This window comes from Nicrophorus vespilloides, unplaced genomic scaffold, assembly GCF_001412225.1.
Source record: "Nicrophorus vespilloides isolate i.1.1-1 unplaced genomic scaffold, Nicve_v1.0, whole genome shotgun sequence".
NCBI classification, from domain to species: Eukaryota; Metazoa; Arthropoda; class Insecta; order Coleoptera; family Silphidae; genus Nicrophorus; species Nicrophorus vespilloides.
In genome coordinates this window covers 73,712-94,419 of record NW_017095521.1, presented here as the reverse complement: position 1 = coordinate 94,419, position 20,708 = coordinate 73,712, and the positions used below count along the sequence as shown (strand labels likewise).

General features: G+C 29.0%; 2 protein-coding genes across 3 annotated transcripts in view; one reads left to right on the top strand and one right to left on the bottom strand.

Moving 5' to 3' along the window:
* The window catches only part of LOC108567734 (pollen-specific leucine-rich repeat extensin-like protein 2), a 40,883-nt gene extending 23,865 nt beyond the window's left edge, over nt 1-17,018 (top strand). The window contains exons 1-2 of one of the 2 annotated variants that reach the window (XM_017928488.1): nt 6,243-6,509; nt 15,374-17,018. In XM_017928488.1, coding sequence (XP_017783977.1) covers nt 15,378-16,400 — 1,023 coding nt within the window. In that variant the 5' untranslated portion in view covers nt 6,243-6,509; nt 15,374-15,377 and the 3' untranslated portion in view covers nt 16,401-17,018. Of the gene's footprint in view, nt 1-6,242; nt 6,510-15,373 lie in introns of those variants that run through there. The other variant, XM_017928403.1, reaches the window with a different exon arrangement.
* The window catches only part of LOC108567858, an 81,775-nt gene that overhangs the window by 44,115 nt on the left and 16,952 nt on the right, over nt 1-20,708 (bottom strand). The window lies entirely within an intron of this gene.

Genomic DNA, 20,708 nt, shown 5'->3' with positions numbered 1-20,708 from the left:
TTAACGTTGAACACTTGAACGCCTTTTCAGGAGACGATGATGGTTTGTGTCTCTCTATCTCCACTTCGGATATTATCGTCTAGTATAGTATCGCCGCGATATTGAGAGAAATTTGCGAAACTCCTTGTAAACGTGATGTTTTTACATTTGCACAACTTGTTGCGTTTCATTACATCGTTTCATTATTTAATTACTACAATTTCCACTCTATTAGTATACTTATTTACACAGTTATTAGTAATTTCCTAATAACAATATTCTATTTATTGTTTTCATTGACATGTTAACTATATAACATAGTTAGCATAATTTTGAAATTATGGAAAATACTTTTGTTTTAACAACAATTCATTTTTTAAGCTATACATCTTTCTGTATTACTTCTAGTATTTTGTATTAAAAAAACACAACTTTGCAATTGCATTTCAAAATTTCCACTTAACGTAGGAAATTTTGAGGCATTTCGAAAAATCAGAAAGGCACAAAACATGAGCTGTAATATTTAAGAGAAAATTAAACCAGATTTGATTTTATTTTTTTAATTTTTTTTTTCTTTAACAAAATTTTGCTAATTAGTTGACAGGAAATGAGTTAAACATACAAAACGAACAATATAAATTACCTAACCTAACATCAAGTTATTTATATAAGCTATAAACTATCTGAATATTTTTGTATTTGTTTACATATCCCATTTCTACGCAAGTGACAGCTGTCAAAAAATAAGTTAAATGTCAAATTTCTTCTAATAGATATCATTTTTAGCAAATAATTTGAATCATTTACGTAATAATACATATAGACAATTATTTTTCTTCTAAACTTAATCTTAGAACCGAACCTAAAATAACCTAACATAATTTAACTAACTAAACCTAAGGTCAACTTAGTTATCTTATCTATAACTTTTGTATTAGGATTATTTCATTTGATTCATGAAATACCTAATACAATGTAAACTAACAACTAAACCTAAAATAACATAATACCTAACTTACTTAAAAAAACTACTAATCTTACTTAAAAAAATAGTATTAAGATGTTTTTATTTGACTGATGGAATATCTAAAATACCGCACCATTTTTATGTTGTGACAGTTGCGAGTACTTTAGTTACCTAAACTAACCTAACAACCAAATTATAAAATAAAACAAATTGTTAATCTAACCTATAAACTTTACGAAAATCTATGCATTTGTTTAAATATATCATTTTTACGCAAATAACAGCTGTCAAAAAATAAGTTAAATGAATTTCTTATACATAGTTATAATTTTGAGCAAATTATTTGAATTCTTCTTTTAAAAGTAACCTAAGAACTGAACCTAAGATAATTTGACTAACCTAACTTACTAATATTACCTATAACCTTTGTATTAGGATGATTTTATTTGATTCATTCAATAAACAATACAATGTAAACTAACAACCAAACCTAAAATAACCTAGCATAATACCTAACCCAACTTACTTATAAAATTATTATCAAATACTAATGATTTTGTTTGAATGATGGAATATCTAAAATAACCTACCCAGACAATCAAACCTAAAATTACCTTAAATAATTTATCTTAATTTTTATGAAAGTGATAGCTGTGAGAGTCAGTACTTTTGTTACCTAAACTAACCTAACAACCAAATCATAAAATACATGAAATTATGAATCTAACCTATAAACTTTGTGAACATCTGTGATGGTGAACGTAGAAATATGTTCAATACAATGAAGAAAACAAAATTGCGAATGCAAATACAATTCCACTTATGTATTTTCCATGCATTTCGGATTTACATATTTCTTGTTAATATTACTTTTCAACAATTAAATTTTCTATTTAAAGGTATGTAAATCTGTTAAACTATTTCAAAATATTATAGTTACCTTAACTTACCAAACAAATGATAAAATAAATCAAATTATGAATCTAACCTGTAAACTTTGTGAAAACCTGTGCATTTGTTTGTATATTTAATTTCTATGACAGCTGTCAAAAATCAAGTTAGATGTCTTTTTTTATATATTTTTGTACAAATAATTGGTATTAAGTACGAAATAATACAAATGTATTTTTTTTGTTAATTTTTTAATCCTAGTTATTTTTTTAATTAAACCATTTGCAAAAGGGTGAACGTAGAAATATCGATACAATGCGAAAAAAAATTTTTCGAATGCAAATACAATTAAATTTTTTGTTTAATAGTTTGTAATTTTGTTAAACTATTTCAAAATCCTTTAGTTACCTTACATCCAAATCATAAAATACATCAAATTTAACCTAAAAACTTTGTGAAAATCTGTGCATTTGTTTAAATATGTCATTTCTATGCGAGTGACAGCTGTCAAAAATCAAGTTAGGTGTCATATTTTTACATAGATCTAATTTTGTATAAATAATTAGTATTAAATACGAAATAATACATGTACGCCACCCCTTAAAAAAATAACACTATGTATGTATGTATCTACTCTTAATAAATACTTTTAAACTTCAAACTAAACTACGAAATAATGCATATACATGATAATCTTTTTAAAAAAAAATTAAATCCTAGTCATTTTTTTAATTAAACCATTAGCAAAAGGGTGGACGTAGAAATATGTTCGATCCAATGAAGAAAAAAAAATTTGCGAATGCAAATACAATTCCACTAATGTATTTTCCATGCATTTCGGATTTTCCTCCAGGGATTCGTGCGATGCAAAAATATATTTGTTTTTCCTGGTGCCACCATCTGCATACGCGTCCGTAGAGCGAACGTCAGTTATTCTCTAATTACTTTCAGTACAGCGCGACATAAATTCCGATTCCATGACGCCGTCTGCTAATTGCGCAAATTTGTTCAGTTTTTTTTTTAATTGGAAGGACACAAAAAAAATACGTTTCTTCAAATCCCAGATTTCATCTTAAACTAACGGAATTCCATTGATTCTGTTAACAGATTGTACAAATTTAAAAAAAATTGTTTTAACGGATTCTTCGTAAAAGAATTGTTAAATTTGCTGCAGAAGTTTCGTTGCTTTTGAAAGACGATTTTTCTTGGAGAATTACGTGCAATATTCTTATTATGTATTCGGTTTCTTTCTCCCTTGGGGAGAACGAAAGAAAGAGAGAAATGTACGGTCGTAATGCAATTCTTTCCGGTTTAATTATAGAAACTGCGGCGGACGGGGATTCCCTTTGAATAGTAAACCGTGCTTATTCATCGGCGATGGAAAAACGTGACTTTGCCAGGGTTCCGAAAGAACAATCCTTGTTTTTCTCTCGTCCTGCTACGCAAATGCATTATTTTATTCGCTCATGCTCGAAACAATATCTGCGATCATCGGTTTCATGCTTAGTCATATATTCTTTGAATGCGTTTTCATTCAACTTTTTAGCTATATAGTGTGCGAATTATTTACGTCGTCTGGTTGCTCGTAAATATTATTATTATAAACAAAAATAACTCATAATATTATTTACGAGTCATTGATAATGGATTATCTTGGGAAAAATGTGTTCGTTCAAGATTGATTGCAATGACATCATTTCAACAACACAACAATTTGCACTTGAAATAGATTTCAACGTTTTTTTTGTTTGTTACGATTTAAATTTGTACTAAGATCATTTAATACTAGATCTACCGACACTTCTTGTACGTAGGACAGGTTACATATGTGAAAAATGTACAAAACTTTGAAAACAAATTGACCGATAGTGGTAGGTTAGGTTAATTAAACAACTGAATTTAATATTTTTATATGAAGTGCATTCATTTTTACATAATAACATTATTTTACATTTCAATTTCAATATTTCATTAAAAACAAATAATTCAACAATTTTATATTTTTTTGTAATTTTAATTTATATTCATTTTCACTGTACGAGTGAAAGTCTACTATATAATGCAATTAATTAGATAATAATAGTACCTTCAACGTAAAATTAATTTGACGTTTTTGATGTTATTTAAGTTTGTATCAATGTTTCATTAATTGAAATTAGTAATACAAATATTGATTCATATTCATGATAAGAAAGATAATATTGATGATAAAAACGACTAGATTCCATTCACTAATTGTTAATAATAATTTTATATTTTTATAGTGAAAATTTTCAATATAATCTATGAACTAACAATTTTTTAAAGAAATTATGTTTAAGCAAAACAAATACAGAATATTTGCAAATGTTCCATTCCATAGAAAAGTCATTCAGTTGAAAATCTTCAGAAAAATCTGGTATTTTATGACATATCATAAACAAGATTTGTATTTTCACAAGATTTGTATTTAGAATCCTCTAGTATTGGCAAGTAAAATACATAAAATTTGGGCTATAAATATAACTTAGCAACATTTTAACAACTTTAACATTTTTAGCCACATTTTACATCATATTAAGAAGTTTCTAAAAAATGCAATCACAGTTGTCTTAAAATTGATTATAAATATGTAAGTTTTTGATTTTAAAATTAATTCTACGACAATATTTTAATTACAAATGTTTCTAACAAAATCATTTTTTACCATAGATTCTATTTTAAATTCGAAATTAGCGCCCCACGTTGGGCGTCAAATTTTAATTTTTAGATTTAGTTCAAATTGCGACAATGTTTCAAATGTAATTATTATATAATATTTTTTATAACAGTTTTTTTTTCGTATAATATAGAGAATTTTCTATATTTTCAAGTAATATTTTGTAAATAATTAATTAATTACATTTTTTATTGGAACATTTAAGTACATCGCTTTAGAACTTAGCTTAAATTAGTAAATTTTACTTTGATAAATGTTTCTAGATAAAGATTTTAAATGTTAAATAAGCTTAACGGGATTAATTAATAAGTTTCTAGAAAAAATTGTGAAATAATCTGTATATTAAAACTATTTTTTTTAAAGTTATATTTTCATTTCCGATTTTCCTACTAATATATATAGTAATACCTCGCATAGTCCGGTTTGAAAATTTAAAAACAAACTATAGTTTTATATACAAATTATAGTTATTAATCCTCCTTTTTACGTATGTAGTTCTTCGATTAGTCCGGTTTCAAATAGTACGGTATATTGACAGAATCGATTATTCGGACTATGCGAGGTAACACTAATGTTTTACATAAGAATTATACGTATTTGTTAGGATGTCTCTTTTTCTTTTGCGTATATTTTTTGTATCACCAATTCAACAATTTTTCACACCGCAAATTGCTTAACTTTAAATCAATTATCAGATAGACAACATTGTTTTCATTACTTCTTATAAATTGATAGATAAACTAAATTTAGCCCAATAAATAATTGAAAATAAGTATTTACAAAAATACATTTTTTTTTTGAAATGGAAACATTTAAAATTTGTTTTTCTTCTTTATTAATATTCCATTAGTAACAATTATAAAATAAGCAATGATGCAAGTTATTTATTTCGTTTACACTGTTCGTCCTCTTTTTTAGGTATGTAGTTTGTCGATTAGTCCGGTTTCAAATAGTACGATATATTGACGGAATCGATTATCCGGACTATGCGAGGTAACACTATTGCTTTACATAAGAATTATATGTATTTGTTAGGACGTCTCTTTTTCCTTTGCGTATATATTTTGTATCACCAATTCAACAATTTTTCACTCCGCAAATTGCTTAACTTTAAATCAATTATCAGATACATACCATTATTTTCATTACTTCTTATAAGTTGATAGATAAACTAAATTTAGCCCAATAAATAATTGAAAATAAGTATTTACAAAATACATTTTTTTTGAAATGGAATCATTTAAAATTTGTTTTCTCCTCTATTAATATTCCATTAGTAACAATTATAAAATGAGCAATGATGCAAACGTTCGCTTCTTCAAAAAAAGTTAATAAAAGAGAAAAAAAAGTATGAATATTAGAGAGTATAAAACAAAACCTATTTTTTTTTGTAACTGTTTTAGTTTCGCATACACTTTCGATGTACTACATTTCGATTAATCACACTTAATTATAGTCAATTCAAATGCGATTCGTTGAATGGAAATGCGAGTGCATCTAAAGACGAAGAAAACCTTTTTTTGTTCACACATGTTGGAATTAACTGAATGGAATCAATTGAGCGTTTCCATATTTTCCACACACTTCCCCTTAAAGAGAAGAGTCAGATCAATTGATCCCGTTGTCTCGTGACGTTTTTGGGAAATTCTGCGGCGCCTGATGCTGATTGTTTATGATTACCAGAAGGAACACTTCTGCATCATCATCATATAGACAGAGTAGTTAGTACTGCGGACCGCCCGTATCCTAAAACTTCGCACAGGATAAAAACTCAACGCGAGCCCGAACATCGGATCAGTTTCGCAACGGTACTTCGAAAGTTAACAACTCCGATGTAATAGTTTCCGAACATCAGACAGACTTCTTCTACGACACGAACTTACCAAAACTGGATTCGAGACACGAACGAAAAATTGTGCATTAATCATTCGCTTCTTTGATACATTTAGTTTACACCTACGTTCACTTCTCTAAGTAAGTCATGTATCTTTTAATTTATTTTATACATTTTTTTTTCATCTCGTTCCAAATTTATTTATAAAGATCAAACTAATATAATCTACTTATTTATAAACATTTTTTGTTTGTTTGTTTGAATTTAAATGATTCAAATTAATTTCAATTCATTTGAAACATTCATATTCAACAGTTTTTTTTGTTGTTATTCTTTGCTCTACATACAGTTCGGTTCTGCAAGAAATTTATATATAACAATGACTAAAAACTTTGTTGTTTGCTTACCGCATTCGTCGTGATCATTCTTACGCAAACAAATATTATTAATAACAATTTAAACAAAAAAGTAGAATAATTTAGATTACTTTTTTTTGATTTTTTTCGATGATTTATTAATAATAAAATCCGGATTAAGAATTTATAGATGTAATTTCAAAAAGATTAATTTAAATTAATTTATATACAAGGTTAACAACAATTAAAGTTTTGCTTCGAAAACAACAGAAAATTATATAAAAAAATTATTACAAAATTTTCAACGAAATACTAGTAAATGACAATTCAATATTTTGTATCAAATATGCAAGTAATTAAAGGAAAATATGTGTTACAGAATTCATTCATTAATTTTGACTTAAAAAAATAATTGATAATTTAATTTTTTGATAATTTAAATATTGGGTAAGTAAAAAGTTGTGAGCGTTTTGTCCCTTACATCGAGCTTCGTCTTGAGACCATCCTTATGCAAATGGTTCCAAACAGTTTTCTGGCTAATCTTCAGTTCATGGGTAATGGAATAAGTGCTCGCTTGCCGGTCCGACTCGGGGATTTCCATGATTTCATCAACATTTTCGACGAATGGTCTCATCTTCGACGTCCATATTACCAGAGCGGAAGCATTGGAATCAACGTTTTGCTTTTGCATTCGATACTGTATTGGGTCTATAAACATCACACATTTTTTTGGCCGCCTGCTCCGCTTTTCCCCTTGGTTTTAATGGTACTGAAGAATGAATAGAATTTTCTCTTTTTTACATCCATTTTGAAACGCTCTAACACACAACTGGATTCATTAAACACAAACCTGTCAAAGAACTTTTTTTAAAGTGTTATATCGCCTTTGAGCGTAGTATAGAATGACAAGATGCAACGTATACATCGTGAGATATGGCTCACCAAAGCCATCTAAGGAAAAAGGCTCAAAACTTTTTACTTCACCCAATATTAATTAAAATATGACATTTTAAACAGAAGCACAGAAAATTCATTTAAACTTTTTACATTTCATTTTTATATAATTTTTTTCTGAGAATAATTGACATTGGTAATTTGATAAAAAATTGTTTTGTTTTAATTAAGTGTAATTAAGAATGGTCGTGATATTTTCGCTAATAATAAAAAGCGTCATCATCGTTAGATATATTTGTTCTAAGTAGTATTAGTTAATTTCGAAACATTTCCATATATTTTTTTTCTGTAACGTGCGTTTACTTAAGTTTCGTCTCCAGACATGGGCAACATTTGTTGCGACACGAAAACGCAACCTTGATAACACCCAAACTGTACAAGAAGTTGACGAGCAACCTCAATCCATGAATACTGGAACACTTTTTACATTGACTCAAGATTTTCCTTATACAATTTATGTGTTGCGAAAATTTACATAATTGAATAAGAAATAATAATTGAATGTGAACGCTTTTGTTAAAAATCAATAAGTTAAACTATAATAAATTGTTTTTTTTTCATTGATCAACTAAATATAATTCAGTTACATTTCTTAAGTTCTTGATATTATATTATCAATGTTACAAAGATAATGATTGAAATGCATTTGAATCATGAACGTTTTTTTTTATTTCGATTAATCTACGTGGATTAATTCGATTCCATTTTTTCCGGATTTTCTTTAATATTTATGGAATTTCAACAATTAATATACATTCTTAGTCATTACTTATTTATTTTATTGGCCCCAATTTGCAAATATTATTAATTTTATTGATACTCATATTTTATAATGATAATAAATGTAATAATGTGTGGTAAATATCATGATATAAAAATATTTGACTCATCAATGTTTTTTCCCATCAATAAATATATATGTTTTTTCTTATTATCAATGTTATTTCATGTTTGGATTATTTCGTAAGATCAATTTCATCCGCATTCTTAATCATACTTATATTATTACAGATGTGTCATTTGTTTAAACTAAATAATCCTTTTATTGATTTCTATAATGCATGACTATTTTGATTGTAAAGACTTATTTGGAGAAGTTTAATTTATTAACAAGAAATTGTAAAAAGTAATTTATTCAAAAAAATGTCGATTTTAGGAAATAATCCGAAGTTATGACGAATTGAGACAAATTAACACAAATTTTAAAAGTTTGATCCAAAACACTTTTTTTTATTAAAGATTAATTTATTAACACGAAATTATAACAAGTAATTCTTTTTTTTTTGTAAAAAAATGTACCTCGAAGTTACAACAAATTGAGACAAATTAAGAAAATTAAATCAAATTTATAAAAGTTTCAGCGAAAAGACGTTTTTTTATACGTTTTTAATTAATTGAAAGGTAATTATGAAAAAAAAAATAGATTTTTTCTTGTAAATAAAATAAAATTGGAAAATATAATACTTTTTTTTTTTATAAAAAACGTATCATGATTATTGGAAATACTGAAGTTCCAATTAAGCGGTTCATATTAACAGGAAATTATGAGAAGTAATTCCTTTTTTTCTGTAAAAATACTTATTTATCTTGAGAAAATTGAGACAAATTAAGAAAATTAAAACAAATTTCTTTCATAAAATTCATATAATTCAATCTATTTAATAAATCCTCAATATTGAACTTATTAAAGACAAATGAATTGAAACATTTATAATATTATGTAATTTATATATTATTATAGTAAATAACTAATTTAAATACTTTCTGTAGTTAAATTATTATTCTAAAACTCATAATTCCAGACATTTATTTTTCGGCGTCAAAATTCAAATAAAACAAATAATTTATATCAGAATTGAGACAAATTAAGAAAATTAAATCAAATTTATAAAAGTTTAATTAATTGAAAGGTAATTATGAAAAAAAAATATATTTTTTCTTGTAAATAAAAACGTATCTCGGTTATAGGAAATACGGTGTTACGAAGTTTAATTTATTGACAAGAAATTGGAAAAGTAATATATTTTTTTTAATAAAAAACGTATCATGATTATTGGAAATACTGAAGTTCCAATTGAGCGAAAAGCCTTCTTTATTGAAGATTAATTTATTAACAGGAAATTATGAGAAGTAATTCCTTTTTTTCTGTAAAAAATACGTTTTTATCTTAGGAAATTCAGAAATACCTCGAAGTTACAATGAATTGAGACAAATTAAGAAAATTAAAACAAATTTATTTCATAAAATTCATATAATTCCTCTTCAATCTATTTAATAAATCCTCAATAATGAACTTATTAAAAAGAATGACACAAATGAATTGAAACATTTATAATATTATGTAATTTATATATTATTATAGTAAATAACTAATTTAAATACTTTCTGCAGTTAAATTATTATTCGAAAATTCATAATTCGAGACATTTATTCTTCGGCGACAAAATTCAAATAAAACAAATAATTTATATCAGAAATGTGATTAATTTTTTAATATATGGTAGTGATTTGATAAATACATAGTTTTTATTGTAATTTTTTATCTTAGATCACCAAAAAACTTTTATTTTATAAACAAATTATAAAAGCTTTGTCGGGGTATTGCTATATGTATTATTAATTATATTTTTATAATGCTCAGTTTTTGTAATATTTAATCAAAGTGACAATATTAGGATCCAATAAATGAAGAAGGTATGAGTAAATTGTATCAGTTTTCTTTTCGTTTTGACGCCAAATTCCTCCCCTAATGCATCTTCTTCAATACTTCAAATCCGCGTCGATTCAAATTGCTTCCAATTAGAAGAAACTGGAACGCACCGAGAGCGTACACGTAATTGAATAAAATTGGTAATTTTGGTGGAAATTCAATTTATTTGTTATTCGGTAATTAAAACAGCAACATGTTTTGTTCGGGGGTGGCGGTCGACGCAAGGGTGTGAGAGTAACGTAGCGTAGAGTAGAGGTGAGGGCCTGTGTTTGATGTACAATTAAATTAAATGCAATCTAAAACGTTATTAATCCCGCACGTTTTGTACAACGCATACGCAACACACAATATACATGTATATATATATAATGGCACGGTTAAATTTTAATTGGCATCCGGGAAATTGTAGGATTTCGGGTGGGCCGCATAATCCAAATAGCCGGGATTATATCGGAAAAGGGGAGAGGCGATGGCCAATGATGGATTTTTGGATTTCGGTGATGTGAGAGCGCGAGAATTGTGCGGCGCTTCTTGAATTCTGCAACAAATTACTGATCTGAGAGATCTAATATTCATCCCCCTTATTAATTACGAAAGTCGCAACAAGTTTTCGAGGTCAGAGTTCGAATCGCAGAAGTGGAATATTAATCGTTATCCTTCCACGAATTCATTACTCATCCCTTTGGAAATACCGAGAATTTGCAAATAGAAGAAATGGGACCAATAGACTCACAAAGTGAGAGATGAATCATGAGTAAAACGAGTAAAATTTATAATTGGAAATGATACATTAAAACCATTGAAAATTTAATTTATTCGTATGATTATACTGTAAACTAATCACAATTAATACAATTATTGGTTGTTAACATTATGAAACAATTGATTATACAATTAGCTTTAAGTTTAATTAAATTACAGAACAAAATTTAATATTTTATGATATTATTTGCACATTTAAATTTGTGCAAATCATAACGGTTTTTATAAAAGTTTGTACTTGCAATATTCATTTGCAATTTATATTTATAGATATTGAATAGAAGAGATTTAATACATAGGACATATATACATAAAAATATATTTAAATAGATTTTTCTTCATATAATTTGTAATAAATGAAAAAAAAACTATCTCAGAATTGGTCGAGACAAACTATTTAGTGAAGAGTAGACAAAATGTTGGTCAAAATGGATCAATAAGATAAATTGATTGAAGATAAATTAATATTTGGTATTGAAGATACAATTTAGAAACAAACAGAAAGTTGCTATTGATGCACAATAAGCCTCGATCGTCAATGAAGTAGAAAGACGAAGTTTATGGAATTTAGCTGTTTCGGTGTACAAACTCGTAACTTTGAAACTCAATTAATCGAACTTGTAACTTAATTCAAATATCTTGGAATTATAATCAATGACAACTTGGAAATTACACTATAAATGAAAATCAGTAAAAAGTATAGTATTAATTTAATTACTGAATGATGATAGTTTGAAAATAGGTTTTAATTTAGTTAATGAATATATTTAATAGTAAACTTCTGGCAGTATATTTTACATTTTTGTAATAAAACTTACTTAAATATAGATTATATTCAAAATATGTACATATTTATGTACAATCAAAAAATATATTTATTATAACCAAGGCGTTATAAAATTTCTTAAGAATTTGTTGATTTTAATTTAAACTCGAAGCAATCAGTAAAATTGGAAATAAGTAGTACCAAGAACCGAGCCTTGTGGTACTTCCCTTACTACAATTATTTGCATATAAAGTTGCATAAGCGAAGTCTCCCGTGTAATGAATAAGGCGTATATATCCGCCGCATGTCCGAAAAGGGTTAAACAACTTTTATTTCCATACATTTTTTGATTATTCTCATTGATTTATTCAATTATTCTCATTCTCTTATATTTGTAGATTAACTAGAAATAAGATATATTTTTTTGTAATTGAAACATTTAGATAAAAAATGTCTTGTTCTTTATGTTTCTTTATATTTATTTACGTTTCTTGTTTTATAATTATTAAGAAATATCACTACTTTAATTGACAGATCTTTAAGAAAATCATACATCAATTATTATAAATTTTGATAATATAGGTTTTCCATATCTTTGTTCACACATTTTATAGCAAAACATATGAAGAAATGTTTTTACTTTCATCAGTTGCTAAATTTTTAATTAGAAATTTTATAATTGACAAATTATAAGCAAATTTTTATATAAAATTCAGACATTCTTGAATACTGTTAGTATTAACAAACCATTACTGTATATATTTTTTATATTGAAGGATTAAGTCATCTGTTTTCCATATGTTGAACGAAATGCCTGCAATAAATAGCAGTGCACTCACTCACTACGAACGATGTCTGTATATATATTTTTTTTTCATTTTGTTTTCACTGAATTTCATGGAGACGACTGCGTTCGAAGAGAGCGTGCGGAATTCATTAGCCCGATGAATGCTGTTTTGCATCCGTTAATGTCGCATCGGCAGCTTTTGATTCGTTTAATTTGCAAATCACTCCCTGCACAGAAGGATGCATTACATGCGGCTGTTTACTCCACTCCGAATATCTAATTACGTCCGCGCTGTGTTATTCAGCAACGAATTAAATTCGGATTATCCTCAGTTTTGCATCAACAACAATAATTGTATTGGAACAACAAAAGTAAAGTTTATATATAAATTAGTGGATTTTGTGACAATAAAAAATATGAATATTATGGAAGTAATTGTATTTGGAAGATGTATATTTAAAGGATAATGATTATGTGTATTCTGCAATGCTTTGAATTAATCCGGACGAGAGGCGGATATATCCTTTTTATGAAGAAAATTGTGCTATGTAAAATTGTATACAAATGCAATCATCAAATCTTAGTGCTACTAGTCTTTTTCAGAAGGAGTTTCGTGTTATTGATAAACCTTTGTAATTTCTGTGAGTTATCAAAACACGTTATTACATAAACGTTTAGATTTTCACTGCGCTCATCCGCAACAGACATTATTTTACAACAATAATAATAATTGTATTGAAACAAGAATATTGCAATTAAATTAAACATTATGTAATGAGAGTTTATGTGGATTTTGTGTTAAAGCAAGATCATTATGGAAGTAACTATATCTGGGAGATGTAAATCTGAAGGATAATGATTACGTGTTCAATCTGTTCGTGCGAGGCGAAATCTGCGATCCGTGGAAAAGTCTTTAAAATGCAATTTCCATTGGAGCTGAAAAACGTTTAACGCTTAGGCGAGATTTATGCGCGCATGGGCTTAGGTTTTCAGGACTAATTGCGAAGGATATCCAGAACGTACTCGGGCGAGATTTATGCGGTGCAGCTTCCTAGGTTACAGCTATAACTCATGTATCGGTTATAATTGCGTCAGTCCTGGGACGCTGAGGGATCATGATTAAAGAGTGCCGAATCCTTTGGTTCATCTCTGCTAACTGTAATGCATCCATTTGGGAACGCTACAGTATGTTGTTACGTAACGAATCTAATTATTGAATAATTGGAATTGGATTCGTGGGATTACGCGAATCTCAAAGACTAGAATTTGGGTAATTGAAATACAGTTAGTTTTTATTTCCAACAAAAACGATTCATTTCATTATTACAACATTCCAAAATTGTCCTATTACATAAATACAATATAAATGATCATTAATCACTTTGGTTAATTAATCCGCTTGAAAATCTTAAAGTAAATTACGAAATAAAATTATTGATTAATTGCAGTCGAAAGATTATATCTTTTATAACCATGACATTTTCAGTTCTATTCAAATATTGTCTAATTAAATTACTTTGAATTATATCTGTTAATTGTAATGAATTAATTTGTGAATGTTAATTGTAAATTACTCAATAATAGAAAACATTATATGATTTTCAAAGATTTGGGTAATTGAAATGCATTTGGGTTTTGTTAGCAAGTCAAATATTTCATTTTCGTATACGAAATAATTCGGTACCATTCAGAAATGTTTCGATTAAATTTCGTAATATAAATGATCATAAATCAGTATCGTAATAATAGTATATAGGAAGTGTACATGCTATTTTATAGCAGACATAAATTTATATATAAACACCCGAATATATCTGAATGCAATATGTTACAAAACGCATTATGCAATTTGAAATATGCAAATTTTGAAATATCATTGATATGAGAACTTATTCACGCATTCTATTTTTATTTTACTATTTTAATTCTAAATATGATTTGTATATTTTTATACAAGTAGTTCTTCTCTGTTCTCAGTTGACAAATCTTTACTTTTTGTTACTCGCTTGGCGTCTGTGAGACGTCAGTGGGTACAATACCAACCATAACATTTAAATTAAACTAGAAAGGTGGGATAACCCCGATCTTTGTACCTTTTTCATACTGACTGACGACTTGTTAAAGCTCGTAACGTTATTTTCCAGTAATTAGATTCAAACGATAGTAGTGATAGAAGATATTTTTTACATTTCTATAAAATGGACATGTTTGGAAGCTAATATCTTTTATTTTTTCATCCTTAACGGAATTTTTCAGACGCCACGCGAGTAACGAAGTGTTAAACTAAGAGTTTTATATGCATTTTATACATTTCAATTTAGAATTAAATTAAGTGAAATTTGTGTTATCCTCTTTGCTTTATTGTCTGTTAATGTAGTAAGAATGTAGTTTAATTGGAATATATACTTATTATTTTTACTTGTCCAAACTTGTTACTAGACAAAAAGTGTAATGCTTTGAATTAAAATCCATTACGAAATGAGATCAAAACTCTGGTGAAATAAAAATATACCAATGCAAGTGGAAAGATCGATATACATGATTTTGGTTTTAGAATTAAGACTGAAATTTGATTTTAAAACCTTTTTGATATGTTGATTATTAAATTGGTGTTAAATGTAATATTGTTGTGAGATGGTTTTGAATGGTGATTTTATGTTTTGTTGCAGGATAATGGAGGTGGTGCGATTGGGTTTAGCGGCGCTGGTGTTAGCTAGTGCGACGTTCGGTACTCATCTCGATCAATACGTGCAGCAGGATGGCAGCGGCGGCACTGGAAGCGGTGGCGTTGCTGCTGAAGCAACAGATCATCCCTCCAATAGGCTCGACGACATCCATCATCATCGGTTCACGGCGCACGGCCCTCAACCGGAGTCCGTGCCGGAGCTTCAAGTTGGATGCGAAGGGGACGAGCAGAAGGCGACGGCGACGAAGAAGAAGGCGGCGAAGCGCAGACGTCGCGGTTTCTACGAGTGGCAAGGGACGGTGGTGCGGGCGCCATCGAACCCCAGCTTCACCGTTTGGCAGCCGCCCGTCTACCAGCTGAGCCGACCCTACTTCATCCCAGTTTGGGGTTCGGAGGGTCGCCTTCCGGTCTACTTCCCACCGCAGCCGATCCTCATCAACTCGCCCTACCCGCCGCCAGATCGTAAAGGCTACCTTCCGCCCAAGGGCTATCTTCCTCCGGATCCAGAAACTTCATCGACAACGTCAAAACCGATGAAGGGAGGCGACTCGATCATTCCGATAGTCGACCGGATCCTCGACGACGATGCGCCCATTTGGGACGTGGAGCCTGCAGCAGCGAAGCCCACGACGCCGGCACCATCGAACATGGTCCCAACTAGAAGGAGACGTCCTAATTCGAGAACAACTCCACCACCGTTGGTGCACAGTTCATCGAATTCGAACGCGAACAGTCTATCGCCGCAGCAGCAGAACGTGCCGCAGCAGATTAGGCCACCGCAGGAGAGACCTTCGGTGATCCCACCGCCGCCGTCTACACCACCTCGCCAGCAACCCAGCAGATGCGTCTGGGCCATCATATCCTGCTGCCAAGCCGGCACAGGCGAAGTCAGCACAAGCTGCTTCGAGCAGCTCGGGTGTCCAGGAGCTTTCTGGGACTCGAGCCCCTGCAACACTGACTTCGCCAAAGCGGCCATCGACGTCGCCATGAAATACTACAACAACAAGTAATTCTCTAACCCTAAGAGAATACCAAAAAAAAAGAAACAGACTCAAATCCACTTAATTTATTATTTATAATTAATCGTACATGTATATAATTAATTATCTGTGTGTAGCAATAGTAATATTATTCTTTATTTATACAACGCGAAGAGCGTCTCTTCGTGCATACATATATATTTTATTTTTATATTACTCTTCCCTTCGCAGCGAGGAACTTATTATGGATGATTATTATGTTTAAATATTAGTATTAGTATTATTCTATGTATTATTCTAAGTTTGTATTTCTAATAGAAAGTAACAACAGTAGCCGGCTTTTCTGGACAAGCCTCATTTTACTGTGTTGTATACGAATGAAATTCAATTAGAAATTTAGTGCAGAAAGACCGGTTCCGTGTGCGTACGTATCCCAAGGGTATGTTCGAAGTTTGACCGGCGGTTGTATTTATGTAAAAATATAAGGATTCAAATTTCATAATATAGTATTGATGTTCACTTTACTTTTTCATTTTTGCGCTGCATTTATAAAACGATAGATATGTTGTAAACTCTTTTATAGATGTATGTATTTTTTTTATATTTCTAAATAAAGGCAACGCCGAAATTGATCGTGAGACGAAAAAAGTCCTGTTTTTATTATAAAACCAACCCAACTCCAATTCTGCTATTTACATATTACTTTGAAAAGTTTTAGAATCACTGACATTTCAAGTGAAGAATAGTTCATAGTAGACTTTCATTAATAGTTATAACGTTAACAAATATGGAGTGTTTTATACTTCAGTTAAGTTTTATTAAAAAGATACAATTTCTGAATAAAAATAAATTAATATTTGGTATTTTCCTGACGAAAAAATAGATTTACAGTAAAGATTAACAAACATATCAAAGAGGAATATTTAAGTTTAATAAATAAGGAATAACTGCTTGTAAATTGATATTGTAACGAAGCAAACATCAAAGTTAAAGTTATGGTTAACAAAAATGTGAAGTATTGAAATATATAAAGAATTGATTTTTATATAATCAAAGGGTTAAACGTTATATTTTGATGCTACTCCTTTGTATATACAAAGCATTTAACTTCTTTGGACTTTTCGAAACATAATATAAACTCTCTTTAAAAACTGCTAAATATATGTCTTTTCATCATTTTGTATTTCAATAAAGGCAACGTTGAAATTGATCGTGAAACGAAGTCGTCGAGTTTTAATTGCAAATCAAACCCTTCTCCTTTCCCGCCCTCTTGACACAACGCAAACAGAACGCTACGAGCAAACAACGAGTAAAGAAATTGGAAACTTCGCTTTACAATAAATGAAATATATATATATAAAGAAAGAGAAAAAAAAAATAACATGATATGGACGTACGTATCCTTGATGTCTCCGACCTGTTACTTGTATAATCATTCGCAATCTAACACAGAGTTATTTGCAGTTCGGAAGTAAATTTTATTAAATACGTTTCTGCCACGTCAGCAGTCTAAAATGTCAACTGTCGTTGTCGTCGCCTTCTTGTTACTATCCGCAGATCCAAGATATATACGGAATTGTGTTTCACGTTTTCGGGTCGCGACGACGACGACGACGACTAATCCTGAGAACAGTTAATGCAGTTACAACAACTGGTGAACTTAAAACTCAATTACGACGAGAATCTAATGAGGACTTACTGCATAATTCAATCGTCGAATAAGTATTTATGACGAACGCAACGTTCGTATTTTAATCGAGTATCTGATATCTCCGAACTTCATAATCTCATTTTACTTTATTAATTTACACAACTATACAGTTTAATCAAAGAATTGTTTAGTACATCAAAATTATACATATACAAATGTAACAAAATTATGAACTTTCCTTTTTCAGTGTGTATTTTTGTTACATATTACCTTATATAGCCGATTAGTCCGGTTTCAAACAGTGCTTGATATATATTTTTGTACATTTAAATGAAAAGAGATTGGAATGCAGCGTAGAATTGATAAAAGGCGATAAATTTTATGATTTTATGATTAATAAAAAAACTGTCTGTGTCTACAAAAATGTAACAAAAAAATTGGCGAGACTAGAAGATATGTGCAGACGTCTGCAAATGTATTTTTTTGTCACCCATTGATAAATAATTCACCCAGACTACGTTTTTCTTTTTGTTATTCTCTTGAATAGTAATGTGTAGTAAACGTGCGTATTTTTTTTATACATTTTTCCGAATTTTAATGAATGAAAACATTGGAATTTACAATTTATTGTCGATTTTTTTTTTCATTCATGAAATATCGTCTATAATTCAACTTATTTATTTTATACCAGAATGCATAAATGAATTGGACTTTACAATTGTTAAAATTTATATCCGTGTTTCCCAAAATGTGTGAAAATTAAAGCCTTGTACAAATATTGGGTGAAGTAAAAAGTTGTGAGCATTTTGTCCTATACATCGAGCTTCTTCTTGAGACCAGCCTTATGAAAATGGTTCCAAACGGTTTTCTGGCTAATCTTCAGTTTCTAGTGATTCATGATTTTATCAACATTTTCGACGATTAACCTACCAGAGCGTGTCTCATCTTCGACGTAAATATTACTAGAACAGAAGCATTGAAACCAACGCTTTGCTGTTGCATTTGTATTGGGTCCATAAACAACAAAATGTTTTCCTCTGCTTTTCTCTTTGCTCGTGGTACAGAAGAATGTATCAAATTTTCTCTTTTTTTACCTCCATTTTGGAACGCTGTAACACACACCTGGATTCACAAACTGGAAACACAAAACTATCTTTTAAAGCGTTATGTCGCCTTTAAGTTGCAGTATAGAATGACAAGATGCAAAGTATACATCGTGACATTTGGCTCACTAAAGTCATCTAATGAAAACGCTCAAAACTTTTTACTTCACCTATTATATAAACTTAACTTAAATTTATTAAAATTATCTCATTCGTATTCTCTTTCATTCATAAATTATTACGTAATGTATAGTAAACGTGTGTATTTGAATATTTTCATTATAATTTCATTTATAAGTCTAATAAGTTTAGGGTAAAATGAATATTAAATTCATTGATAGTTTTTCTATATAGGCAACTTTACATTCACATTTTTCAATCTATTATTGATTCTCCATTACCTATCAAATTTTAAACTTTTTTTTTGATCATCACTAAATTTTAATGTTACAATTAGTAATTTAACTAATTAATGAAACTATAAAAACTTAATTATTAAGAAGTGATAATATACAAATATTGAAAATATTAATTTGTTACTGAAAAAAAATATTTTTCATGATTAATTTCATTTTGTGATTTACTTATATTTATACTTAAACTTTTCTTGTTTTGATATTATATAATCTGTATTCATTGAGTAACTTGACAACAATACTCTTCAAATATGTAGTGGAATCATATAGTGTATGTCAGCAGTGGCGCATCGAAAGTTCATCAACACGTAACAACGTCAGTGGATGCACATCTCGCGCTGAATACGTGATTACTACTACTACCACCACCAGTTCTTGGCATATCTCCAAAGAAGTTTTCGGATCCGAGGCGCAATTGTCAATTGGCACGTGACTACATTAGAAATCGTCAATCAATATTCGCGATTTTCTCTGCAATTAAAAAAACATAATAATAAAAAATTAAAACATAGAGAAAAATCTTTCAGAAAATCTACTAAAAAAAACATTCCTTAAAGTTGAGTAATTAATAGAAAACTTGAAATATTCCTGTGTAAAATTTATTAAAAATGAGTTAAAACTAAACTAATTAAGGGAAAATTGAAAAATTCATGTCTAAATTATTTCAAAATGAACTGACAAAAGTCACAGAACTATTAAGTATAGGAAAATAATAATAATTTATCTTGTAAGCAAAATATTTACTTTCAAATCTAGTTTTTGATCATTTTTTTTTTGTAAATTGATTTTATTGTTTAATAATTGTCAAAACAATTTCCAAAACTTAATTTTAAGTGATTCCTTTTCAAATGGACTTTCCAGGTCAATGCACAACTTATGTATTTTCCCAAATATTTGACCTTGTTTGATGAAGGTGAAATTTTATTGTTTCATAGATTTACCTTCGTTTTTTAGCCAGACAAGACGTGTTTACAGTCAGTGTACATTAAATACAATGAGTTTCAATAAAAAATTGATGATATATTGGATTTTCCCGAAAATTTAACATATTTTTTAGTTAGAGAAACAAACAGATCTTACGTCAAGGTATAAATTAAATGCAATGAGTTTGAATAAATAATTTTATGTTAGTTTAACTACAAAACATTATGAACTTAAAATTTATAAA